We start from the raw sequence: 12,975 nt of genomic DNA, 5'->3' as shown, positions 1-12,975 counted from the left end.
AAGAGGCTGCAATAATCCCACGGGATGGCTCATCTCTCCCTTGTTCCTCTGGCAAACATCGCACTCCTGGATGTGATGGAGTACGTCCTCCTTGAGGCCCTTCCATGAGAACCTCTCCCTAATGGCCCTGTAGGTTTTGGTAAACCCCTGACGTCCTGCCAACGATGAATCATGTGATGCCTGGAGTATCTTCTTCTTGAGCTGAGACCCCTCAGTCAAGAAGATCCGGTCCTTGTAATGGATGATCTCATCGACCACCCTGTACCTGTCATCTGCCACCTGCCCATCCAGAACCTCACATGCAAACCTGTCCTTGGAGTACTCTATTAAGAGTCGAGCCCTCCAGTGTGCATCCAAGCTCATAAGAGACAACGTGGCTAGTCTACGTGAAAGGGCATCTGCTACCACATTGTTCTTACGCTTGATATACTCAATGTCAAAGTCATATGCTTGGATCTTGCTGATCCACTTCTGGTGCCTCTCCTGTAGCTGCTTCTGATCCAAAAAGAACTTGAGGCTATTGTGATCAATCCTCACCCTGAACCTGTTACCCACCAGACACTGTCGGTACTTAACCAATGCATGCATGATGGCCAACATCTCCTTGCCGTATATAGAATACAACCTCTCGTGCGGAAGGAGTTTCCGGCTCTCGAAGGCTATAGGGTGACCTCCCTGCATCAATACTGCGCCAATCCCCTCTCCCGACGCATCACACTCCAAAACAAAAGGCTGCGTAAAATTTGGCAACGTAAGCACTGGGCAGCTGCTCATAACCTCCTTGAGCCTGTCAAAGGCTCGCTGCGCTGTATCTGACCAACTGAATGCCCCCTTCCTCGTCAAATCTGTCAGGGGTGCAGCAAGCTACGAGAAACCTTTGACGAACTTCCAGTAGTAAGTACAAATGCCAATGAATCCTCGAAGTTCCGTCACATTTCTTGGCTTCAGCCATTCTCTGATGGCCCTGATCTTCTCCTCGTGGACCCTCACTCCGTCCACCCCTATGATGTGTCCCAGATACAACATCTCCGTCAACCCAAACTCACACTTGGAGAGTTTGGCATAGAACTGCTGCTCCTGTAAGATACGCAATACTGTCTCAATGTGTTGGAGATGCTCCTCCCAAGTCCTGCTGTAAATGAGAATGTCATCGAAGAATACCAACACAAACTTCCTCAAGTGACTACGGAAGATGTGATTCATACAGGACTGAAATGTAGCTGGGGCATTGGTTAGCCCAAAAGGCATCACCAAGAACTCAAAGTGCCCATAGTGACACCTAAAGGCGGTCTTGGGAATGTCCTGCTCCCTCACGCGAATCTGATGGTACCCAGACCTCAAATCAATCTTTGAGAAGAAACGTGCCCCTCTCAACTCGTCCATCAACTCATCGATCCTAGGTATGGGGTACCTGTTCTTCAGGGTCTTCTTGTTCAGGGCCCTGTAGTCAATGCACATCCTCAATGTACTGTCCTTCTTCTTCACCAACACCACAGAAGAAGCAAAAGGACTCGTGCTCGGTCGGATATGCCCAAGAGCTAGCAACTCCTAGATAGCCCGCTCAGTCTCATCCTGATAGGCCTTGGGGTGCCTATAGGGGGTGGTGATCACGGCCTATATGCCTTGCTCAAGCTCAATAGTGTGCTCAAACCCTCGATCCGGTGGCTGTCCTGGTGGAATCTCTCCAAACACTATGGCATACCGATAAAGGATGGACTGGATCTCTGGATGTACCGTCTGCCCTGTAGTCCCTACTTCTGATGCATGCAGCTCCACTGCCCACTCTATGTCTCCCTTCCACAAGACTGCCTCCATCCGATTAGCCGACACAATCTGAGGCAGATATGTGTGCTGTCCCCGTATCTTCTCATGCCTCCCTATCTTCTCATCATCCCACTCCATCTCTAGGGTCTTCCAATCCGTCGTGACCTTCCCTAGAGTAATAAGCTACTGAACACCAAGTATCATGTTGGTGTCCGGAATATCGACCACGAAAAAGTGGTTGGTCAATGTGTAGGTGCCCATCGTCACTGAAAGCTCTGGGACATAACGAGCACACGTCATGGTCTGATCTCCTGGGACCAACACTGAAAACCCATCGAAGCTCTCTGTTTGAATACCTCTCCACTCAACCATCTGTGCATCGATGAAGTTGTGGGTTGCCCCACTGTCAACCAACACTGATACGCGCTGGCCACATACTGTCCCTCGTAAGCATAGCATCAAATACTTAGAAACTCCTCACAACGCTGCAAGGGCCCCTCCGGTGGGTGCAAAAGATGCACCACCTGCTGCTGGTGGTGGAGGTGGCAAAGGTCCCTGTATGGCATGGCTATCTCCTGCCTCCACATCCTCCTTGTCATCCTCTTCTCCACTGCTCTCGGAGAAGACCTCAATAAAATGTGCTTTGCCAGCAGCACATCTATGTCCTGGTGCCCATGGCTCCTGACAGGTGAAGCACAACCGCTTCTTCTTCAGCTCCCTCCTGGCATCGTCGTCAAGTTGTACTCGTCCTGGATTCCCCTTTGGAGGAGGAATCCTCACATCCTTCCCCTTAGACTGAAAAGTCTGTCTCTGGGGGTAAGGTGTCCGGGTCCTGGGTAAGACATCCTGTAAGTCCCGGGTCCTGCTGATAGCGTCCTGGAGTGTGGCTGGTTTAGTGGATCGAACTAAACCCCGAAGTGGCTCTGCTAACCCCTCAACATACATATAGACCCTCCGTGTCGTGGATAGGTCTGGCACCATCACGGAGACCCTCAAGAAATCTGTAATGTAGGTCTCTGGGCTCCCTGTTTGTTTGAGCCTTGTCAGCTCAACGAAATGTTGCTCTGGATCCCTTCGATCAAATCGCTCCATCAGTCTCCTGATAAAATCGACATATGTCGTCACTGTGGAGTGCCCCAGTGTAACCATCCCATGAAACCACCAATCCTGGGCCTCGCCATCCAAATGCAATGTTGCCACCTTGATGGCCTCTGCCTCCGACATCTGGTTAAGTTGGAAATAAATGTCCAACTTCTCCACCCAAGACTTTGCCGAACTGTTTGATGAGCCATCAAACATAGGCAAGTGGAATCTACTCACTGCACGGTGGGTGTTGCCATCATGGTAATGCTGGTACCCTCTGTGATGGTCGCGGGGTCTGCTATCCCGCTGGAGCTAAACAAAATCTCTGAATGAGAGGGCTTCCCTGAACTCCTGCCCATAGGCTTGGTACTCTGCAAAATAATCGCCCATATGTTCGGGCTCTACCTCTTGCTGGGCAACGGCCCCCGTGTCTGTTCCTAAGAAAGTGGGCATGGTAGAGCGTGTAGGGGCATGTGAGGCCACTTGTTGCGCAGTATCACGCTGCTCTGGCAAGTGATGGGATGCACCTGATCCCTCACCAATCTGAAAAACTCGTGGGCTCTCACGTTGTCTGGCCTCTACTGCCGTGAATCTCTGCCCCATCACCTCAATTTGCCTCGACAAATCCTGCACTGATTTGAGGAGCATATCCGTAAATCTCTTCCTGTCCTAGTTGGCCATCTGTTCTGCGTCCACTATTGGCTCTCTCTGTTCTGCGTCTACCACAAGCTCCACTTGTTCTGCGTCCACCACAGGAACATAGTCTCCCTCCCTGTAGGTATTCTCCAACCTACGTCCAGTGTCTCTGTACCTCCTACCTCTGTAACAAATGTAGGGATTTTCCCCTGGTGTCATAGATTGCTAGCTCCACAGGCTGAGCCAGATCTATGCTCTAATACCGCTGTAATATTCCTAACCCAGAATATTCCTCAAACCCCAGCAAAAGCTCCAACCAAATATGTGCAAATGATATAATAACCCAGAAGTGATAAAATAACAGTGGAACAACATATAATAATGTAAACCGGAAATATAAGCAGATACACAAGAAATGCAGCGAGAAATGCTAAGCCATTTTATTATAATGAGAAATAAAATGAGTACAAGAGGCACCTCGACTTGCACAAGGCAAGTGAAGAAATACTCTCAGAATGACAAGAATGGCCTCTCTGCGTGGATGCTGTTGTTGCTGCTAGAAAACAAATGATGATTTGGGGCTGCTCCCCTCCTCGGAAAAAGTTGAAACTCTGGATTCAGGCTCTACTCAAGCAACCTAGAAAAACCCAAAAAGCTTTCCTGGAATGGCCGACCCTTGAAAAATACCCTCTTGGGGTTCTATGTAGTTCCTCAATGCCCTACGCTGCCACTAAAGAAAACCCCTCTAAACTCTGCCTGAAACACTGGCTGAAACCCTTCCAAAAATCCTCCAATGAGACAAGAGCTGGATCCCTGCTCAATCTCCCAGCATAACTCCACCTACAAAACCCCAATCCAGCACTACAACCAAAAAGCACTGCGTCCCTCTCCAAGTGCTGCGCAGTCCTTCAAAATGCTGATAAAACTGCTGCTGAAATGCTGATAAAACTACTGCTGAAATATCGATGGAAATACCTTGCCCGAGCAGGCACTCAAAGTCCCCCGGGGCTAAGGGTGAGATCTCCGAACAGAGACACTCAATGCACTAAACAGTGCTGCAGACCAGCTAAACAACCAACGTGCTTAGAAGTCAAAACGACTAGCTCAAAATGCACATAACTGAATGATGCAAAATGAGGGGGCTCCTCTCTATTTTATAGTCTCTGCCTCTCACAATCCCTAGGCTCACCTCCTCTTGCGTGATTCCCCTCTTGCCATGTGTTCTTCCCTCATGCGTAGTCCCTCCATGTGTCTGCGTGGGCCCCATTTCTACGTCGCCCTTTGGCCCCCTTGGCTCCTCCTTAAGTCACAACGTTGTGCTAATAGGAAGTGACTTTTTATTCTTAAAGTGAGTTATGTCCCCCGTCCTCACCTTTTTATTTATAAATAACTATAGAAGGCAAAAATTGGGCAAAATCGAATATTCCAATTAGCCATGGCTAATTAGGAATATTATAGATTCCATGATTTGTAAGCTCTTTTACTCGATTATTCTAATGATTTGTTGTATTGGAGGGAAAGGGGACGCATTGAATCTTATGCAGGATTGCAGGTGGGTCTCCATTTGGGGCTTGGTCTCCCTATACAGTGTCTTAGCCCTCTAGAGGATCACATTGGCACCTGTAGGGTGAGCGTTGAAAGTCATGGGCCTCCACCATAAGAAAGAGTACTTCATGGATTTGCAATACCACTCATTGATTGCTCGTGTTCCACCTTTTCGATGAGGATGGTGCACTTGGTTCACCATGCCCAACCGGCTCCACACATGAACCATGCACTTGGCAGATGATCCAGGGTTCAGATGAGGGCTTATGCCATTATCCAAGCCCTTACAAATGGTTTACTGCCATTTTCGATCCACTTGGAGACCCATGAGGATGTCCTTGTGCCCTCCACACCCACTTGGGGGCACCACAGCGATTTGCTTGGATAACAAGGGGCCAACCCCTTGTCCACTATGTTTGAGGTCTGTTCTCACATCATGGCACACTTTGGACTTCATTAGGCCCCCTCAAAGGCCCGACGACTCACTTTATTGATCATTCTACCCTTTTGAAAGGCTTATTCTTATGTTATTGTGCTATCTTGGTGGGTTTGTAACAAAGGGATGTTATTATTGCACATTATTTTATTTTTTGGGGTTCAATTAGGCGAAATTAGGCAAATCACTCTCATTAGTGATTGTATAAATACGAGTGAGGTGATTCATTTTCATCATCATCACTTGGATTGGATTAGTATCTCTTTTGAGATTTTCGCATATTTTTCTGGGATGAATTTTTGGAGATTTTCTTGATGCACTATGATGTTTGGATTTCGTTATTGTCTTTGAAGCTTCTCTAATGCGAAGTTGATAAATGGATATACTCTCTCTCTCTCTCTCTCATGTAAGTTGAAATTTGGATTCTATTCTTGTTATCTTACTGGTTAAGTGAAATGCAAAATTCTTTTGGACCTTGAATAAGTAATTAAATGTATGCATTGTCCTTTGGGGGATTGGGCAAATGTTCCTAGAGGCACCTCTTAGGTTAAAGATCTCGAAACTTTGTCTCCTTCGGAAATTTGAACTATAAATCTATATTGATCTAGTTGATTCCCTTGGAGAGGCTAGTAAAGGTTAGTTAGGGCTCCTTAGCTTACGAAATTCCATGATCTATGTGTATTTTGACTCCATTAAGCCCAAGCAATAAGGCATTGATCCTCCTATTCCTTTGGTGGTCAAATTTACCTCTCTTTTCCTCAATTTTCCAATTTCTAGGCCTAACCATAGAAGGTCACCTAGGGCATGAAGCGAAATCTTTTGTAGCCATCTAAGCACCTTAACAATTGGTCCACAACTGCGCTGGGATCTTCTCAAGGGGTTCGCCAAATTTCAAGCAATTCCGACGGTGGAATCCCAAGATATCACAAGCCCTACCTCGAGGATCATTTCTCTCCCTAGGCTGATTTGGGTTAGTGTTCTCATCTAGATCATTGCATTCAAATCTCAAAAGAAAATTAGTCCTTTGATCCTTTTCTCTTTCCTAATTAGGTCAAGCCCCTTTTTGGTCGATCAACTCCATACCCTTGACCTAGTTTGGGTCCACTTGGGTTCTTTGTGGTCCCACAACTTTATAACTCAAATTCCACAAGGATTACATAGAATCCATTTCTCCATAAGGATCCTTAAGTCTAGGAAGCCTTTTGTCAAGGCATATCCTCTAAACCTAGGCTCAAGTGTCCTCTTAGCCCTTCCTAGAGAGCCTATCACTTTGCTTCTCAAGCAAGTAAGCTATTTAATCGAGTCTCTCTTGTGAATAGGCTTTAAGAATCACTCCTTATCCAATCATCGATCTACTCATCATTGTGATTCCTCTTCTACTAGGTCTCCTCCTGTTGGTGAAAGTCTGTAAAGAGCAGGGAACCTTAGCTGAGGTGACAGTGGGCTATCATTCCATTGTTGCCCCTTGACCTAGTAGTGCTCTATAGTTTCCCCTCCTAGGATCCCTGCTAGTTTTAGTGGTAACAAGGTGCACAGGTAAAGTTACATCCAAGCGATAAAAAAATTCAAAGGGACTTTTTTGGGTAGCTTTCTTCTTTGTAATCCTATCTAGCCATAATGCATACTTGATCTTGCTATCCCAGGACCGCTTATTGTCTCCTACTATCTTCTTAATAATGGTTATAAGATTCTTATTACTAAATTCTGCAAGACCATTACCTTGAAGCTAATAGTTTGATGAGTCAGACAAAATAATGCCATATTTGAAACAAAAAGGGGAAAACTCTGAAGAACTAAAAGCTTTGGCATTATCAACAATAATTTTAGTTGGGACACCAAATCAAGTAATAATTTGATTTTCAATAAAGTCCATGACAAACTCTTTAGTAGCATTCTTCATAGGAATGGCATCAACACATTTAGTAAAGTAATCAACAACAATTAAGATCCATCAGTGGCCATTACTAGAATTTTCATTGAATTTTCCAATGAAATCCAAACCCCAATGTTGAACATGAGCTTCAACAACGACAGGTTGTAAGGGCAGGGCGACTAACTTCTGGTTCCTAGTGAACAGTTGACAAGCTTGGCAATGTCTAACATACTTGTGAACATTCGAAAAAATCGAGGGCCAATAATACCCAAATCGCAAGATTTTGTGTGAGTAGTCTTTGTAGCAAAATGAGCACCACAAAATCCTACATGAAACTCTGAAATAAGCTTCCTCACTTCAACTTCATCAATGCACCTAACTATTATCCCTTGAGGATTTCTCCATCCAAGACCATCTTTCAAGATGCAATACTTAGTTGCTTTCAACCTTAGAGCTCTTCTTTTATGAGCAACCAAATGGTTGGGACATTGAGGTTTAGCAAATAATAAATAATGTCCTTATACCACTCAAGTTCTCCTAACTTTTGAAGCTCAGGTGAAGTTGAAACTTTAGTAGAATCATCTTGACAAATTAAACCCAATGCCTTCTCATTACCTTCAGTCAAAATCTCAGCCAAACCTTGGCCCTTAACAAGCTTAGTGGGTCTAATCTCCAAGATATATTCTTGAATTTTTGTGACCCACCTAGCACGAGTTCCTAAGCAATCAGTTTCAGTTAAGATGTCTTTATCTGCAGAGTGTGGGACAAAAGTGACAACTTTAGAATATCCCACATATGTCCTAAAATGCTTAAGAGATTTGACTAAGGCAGATGCTTGCTTTTCCATAGTACTATAATTCAATTTGGAATTCTGAAGTGACCTACTCATAAAAGTGACCGGCTGCTCATGACCTTCCTTATTCTTTTGAAACAAAACACCCGCAATAGTGTCCTATGAAACGAAAGAAAAGATCAAAAATTCCGTCAAATAATCTGGGCTAACTAAAACAAGAGCCATTATGATAACGCCCTTGATTTCTTGGAAGGCCTTCTTTCTATCATCTTTCTACATGAATTTCACATCCTTCTTCAATAGACTTTGAATAGGCTTAACAATCTCCACATAGTTTGGAATAAATCTCCTCAGAAAGTTAATCTTTCCAAAGAAGGACTGAAGGGATTTAACATTATGAGGCAAAGAAATCTTCTGAATGGCCTCAAATCTTTCAGGGTCTATCTTGATCCTATCTTTAGAAATGATGTGACCAAGCAACTTCCCTTCAGTTACTCCAAACACAGACTTGGTAGGATTCAAGGATATTCATTAAATGAATTAATTACCCCTTTAAGATGTAGTGGTTCATTGCTCATCAGGGTTGAGACGTTCAAAGCTCCTTATATTTAGATAGATCACGACAAACCAGGAATTGGGTGAGGGCTGAGGGAGGTAGAGCTCAGGCTAGGCTTTTTTCCACACACGTACACTTTGCCACAACCATATTTTTCCTTCTAACATTTTCTTTCTGGTGTGGCTACATAGGTTTTTATCATTCTTGCTGCTTTATGAACCTCTTAGGTCCAAGTTTTAAGGTCCGTATTGAAGGACAAGGTACACAAGGAACCAATAAGTGTGAGCAAAAAACAATCAACCAGAAGAAGGGACATGGACAAAGGAAAGGGAAGAAAGGAAAACATGGATTACCATGGACATGCATCATCAATCAGTGCCTCCTATTCATGCCCCTTCTAGATAGTGGAAAGAAAAGACCTCAAGGATGACCACACTAGACTAGAGGTGGGAGATAACAGCCAGGGTGGAGCAGGGGAAGAAGGATACAGCCAAAAGCGGGCAATTATCCATTTTAGCTCATGATCCATACTATAATGCTTTAAAACATTAAATGAAAGCAATTGATACGAAAAAGCATTAGTGTACCTAATAGTTGAAGACCCACCTTCATTGGGTGAACTGGCTAGATGAAAGAAACACTAACCAGAGAGTGGCTGAGAGGCAACTGAGAGTGGTTATCTGTGGATCAAAGTGGGGCTGCTGGCTAGCAGGCTGAATCAAAATGAGCAAAATCCCTTTGGAGCTACCCACAGGCTGGTCAGAAACAGGACCTACAGAGCTAAATCAAAGCAGTGTTTAATGAGCACAGAATTACACAAATTCTAGATCATAAATATTGCATGATATGAATCATAATAGATGCAGGAGTTATATTCCATTCTCTTTTTATGTCGGGTGTACAACTTGCTATTGGGATATGCACCATTACTTCCTTTCTGTTATTATTCCATCTTTTAACTAGTTACCTATGAAACCGGATTTGTCCAAAACCCTGGACGAATCGCGAATCGGACGAATCGGACACGATTCTGTCCTGACACGTGTCATGATGGCAGGACTCGTCGTGTCCTCTTGTGGCACGTCGTGTCCAGGGGCGTGTTCTAAATTCGAAAGCGTGTCACGATTTTCCTGTCGAGTCCTGGTTTGCGGATTCGTTTTCGGATCTGTTGCTAGGTTAAAAGTTAAAACTTAAAAGGGGCGTGTTACTGTTACTTCCAGAAGTCTTAATTGCCATCAACTTATGAAACCATTTGATCTTATTTCCTCAGTTCACGAGTTGTGAACCATATGTATCTTTTGTGTTAAAATTCGATGAGGAATGAATCATCCGGAGCTTATATTTATAGTCATTTTGATTGAATATGAAGGGACACATCGAGTTAGATAAAACCGACTTGAGGGCAGACTTGCAAACAAATCATGATCAGTGAGCACTTGAACGTGATCAAGATGTTCGACGTTTTTGTGAAACCCGCACTCGTTGTTGCACGTCTGATGGACGAATGATCGTGTGGGTATTTGGGACCACAAATGACATGGTGACCACTGAGGAGTGGGATCATCGTGGATGTATTGATGTGGATAGGTAGGGACATGGATGAGCGTTGACATGGGTGTGTGGGGACCGTTGGGTTAATTATATATATGCTCAATATATGTTAATGTCCAATATATATGGTAAATTTGAGAGTGAGGACTACACATTTTTAATTTATTGTCGATTTATGTTATATATTTTATATCATATAAATATAACATATAATATATTTATATTTGATATAAATATATGTATATATATGTCTACTAAATTAAAATTTGTGTAAGAAATATGATAATATCTAATTTTTAATATATATATATATATATATTTTTAAATATTATATATATATATATATTTTTTTTTAATAAAATAATATATAACGTGTCCTAACGTGTCCTGTTCCGGGGGTCAGCGTGTCCCGAATCCGACACCACGAATCCCGAATCCTACGTGTCCCGAATCCCCGTGTCAGGTGACTTAGCTAGTTACTGATTTTATACATAATTTGTGTATGTGGGAGACACACTGCTGCATAGACTGTATCCATTTTAGTAGGTCTAGTGAACTTACTGTAGTGAATTAGTCATTCAATGTCATATAATTAAATCACGTAGTAGTTGGGGAACTTATTGACATAAGTCAGCTTATTAGGACAAGATCTGCAGGATACTACCATGAAAGAAATTAATATAGAAGTGAAGAAATTCTGGTCCCTGTTTGATATTTTAGAGCGTCTCCTCTTTATGAAATGTTCCAATCAGTGCCTCACATCAATTTGTCTCTCATACTCTCTACATTTGGACAGATTGGGGATTTTGGAATACTGGTGGGATCAGGTTTCACTGTTTTCAAAGCACTTTTCTTCAATTTCCTATCAGCATTGGTCGCATTAGCAGGAACTGCATTGGTTGGTACAAGAACTCATGTTACTGCCAATTTCATCTGGATATTTTAAATGTGTTGCTTTTAAGTTTTCATTTACATTGTGGGAATTAATGAGCACATTAAATGTTATGTTCGACTCTTTTTTGTGAGCAGGCACTATTAATAGGAAAAGATACAGGACATTCATCATTGATAGAGGTAACGAATTCTTTACCATCTTAATTTTCTTTCCTATGCATGTTCTTTAGACCAATCAGTTATTTTGTTAGCTTTGATTAGTTAAATCACTAAACTATATTTTCTTTTAAAAAATTAGCACTTCATTTTACAGCTTTCTGAACAGATTTGATAATAATTCAAAGCTGCTATTCACCCTTATGGCAATAATTGATGTCAATTAGTTTTCTCTTTTGATTAAGTAGAGAAGCAATGGGTCTCCCTTGTTCTAAATCACTGGTAGTAACATGTCAGTTGCATTATATGAGCATGTGAAGTGTGCAACATTCTGATTTTAGAAAGTTCTTGTGAAACGGAATATGCAAGCAGTAATTGCAACCTGTCAGGTGTGCCACATATTGTATGGAAACTAAGATAAAAAATGCATTTTTTTGACCAATGCCCAGGGATTCACGGCTGGTGGATTTATCTATATTGCAATGGTTGGAGTGCTTCCTGAAATGCACCATAAAGGGACATCATTTAAAATTACCTTGCTTCAATTGATATCATTGATGTCTGGAATGGGTGTGGCTCTGTGGATATCACTTATTGAGTGAGCAGCAAAGCAGGATGCTTTTGAAAGATAACATAGTATGTAAATTGCTGAGGAACCAAATTAAGGTATAAAAGATGCCTGGCCTTTTCTGCAAAAGCTTCTACACCTTTAATTGATTTTCCTTCCATGCAAGTAATTTTCAACGAACACTGGATCACACATTCAGACCAAGATTTAAGCCTGAAATATGCTTGAGTTAATAATACTTCCTGCAGCAATGCTGAAAGCGTTAGGCAGGTATTTTAAAGTCATCAAGTTCTATACTTTGGTTTTGTATCAAATTTAGAGTTATTTATTTTTTGATGCTTGCTAGTATAGCACCAGTTTTCTTTGAAATTTAAGTTTTTTTATAATCACTGCCTGCTTTACACCTTAGTAATGAGATTTATACATTGATTATATAATATCTCATATTCCAATGGCGTTGAACAATGTTTTCATTGGAGTTGAGTTACCTGGCACTTCTTTGGCTTGAGTAGCGTTCATCTTGTTGAACCTGTTTCAACAAAATACGCACAAATTTACTCATTAACTTTCTTCAGTTTTTTAACTGTTGGGAATTTGTTGCTGTGGGTGTGAAAATAGAAAATGTTGTTACTTGCTCAAAACTTGGGATCCTTTGATCATGACTATATAACTTTATTATGCTGCATGGGGACACATACCTCACTAAAAAGCCGCCATATTGTCCAATCCCGTGTTTCAAACACCTGGGGGCTGCTTGGAAATGTTCTGATTTTCATGAGGACCATCAGGGATGCAGGGACTGTTGAGCCATACCTGATCCATTCTGGAGGACTTCTGGTACATTTAGGGTGTGATTCCCCACGTCCCTTGAAATTTTTGGGGATGCTGGGCTGTCCCTCATGTTGTAGCATCCCTGGAGATTAAAAAATTGAAAGAAAAGGAAAATAAATGACAATCATGTGTCCTGATGGATAAAGGATATCCTAAACTAACCTCGCAAGTTTCCTCTGATTCAGTCTCACTTTCATTCCCTGTCATGGAGTTGCCTGCCCTCTCTGACCATTCGGTGTTCACTCACTAGCAATGACATTGCTGTAGCCACTGCTGCCCTCTTTGCTTG

General features: G+C 42.6%; 1 protein-coding gene across 3 annotated transcripts in view; it reads left to right on the top strand.

Annotated features, from left to right (window-relative positions):
* Window positions 1-12,191, top strand: part of IAR1 (ZIP metal ion transporter family) — a 316,822-nt gene extending 304,631 nt beyond the window's left edge. Inside the window, exons 9-11 of one of the 3 annotated variants that reach the window (XM_089459677.1) lie at window positions 11,034-11,139; window positions 11,267-11,311; window positions 11,737-12,191. In XM_089459677.1, the coding sequence (XP_089315803.1) occupies window positions 11,034-11,139; window positions 11,267-11,311; window positions 11,737-11,789 (204 nt within the window). In that variant the 3' untranslated portion in view covers window positions 11,790-12,191. The remainder of the gene's footprint in view (window positions 1-11,033; window positions 11,140-11,266; window positions 11,312-11,736) is intronic. The other 2 variants (XM_089459676.1, XM_089459678.1) reach the window with 2 other exon arrangements.
* Window positions 12,192-12,975: the final 784 nt, after the last annotated feature.

Source organism: Pinus tabuliformis, chromosome 7, assembly GCF_031772625.1.
Source record: "Pinus tabuliformis cultivar Carrire ecotype Pingquan chromosome 7, CPIR1, whole genome shotgun sequence".
In the NCBI taxonomy this organism is placed as follows: domain Eukaryota; kingdom Viridiplantae; phylum Streptophyta; class Pinopsida; order Pinales; family Pinaceae; genus Pinus; species Pinus tabuliformis.
Note: the sequence above shows the minus strand (reverse complement) of the source record. Positions and strands in the feature narration are given on the sequence as shown.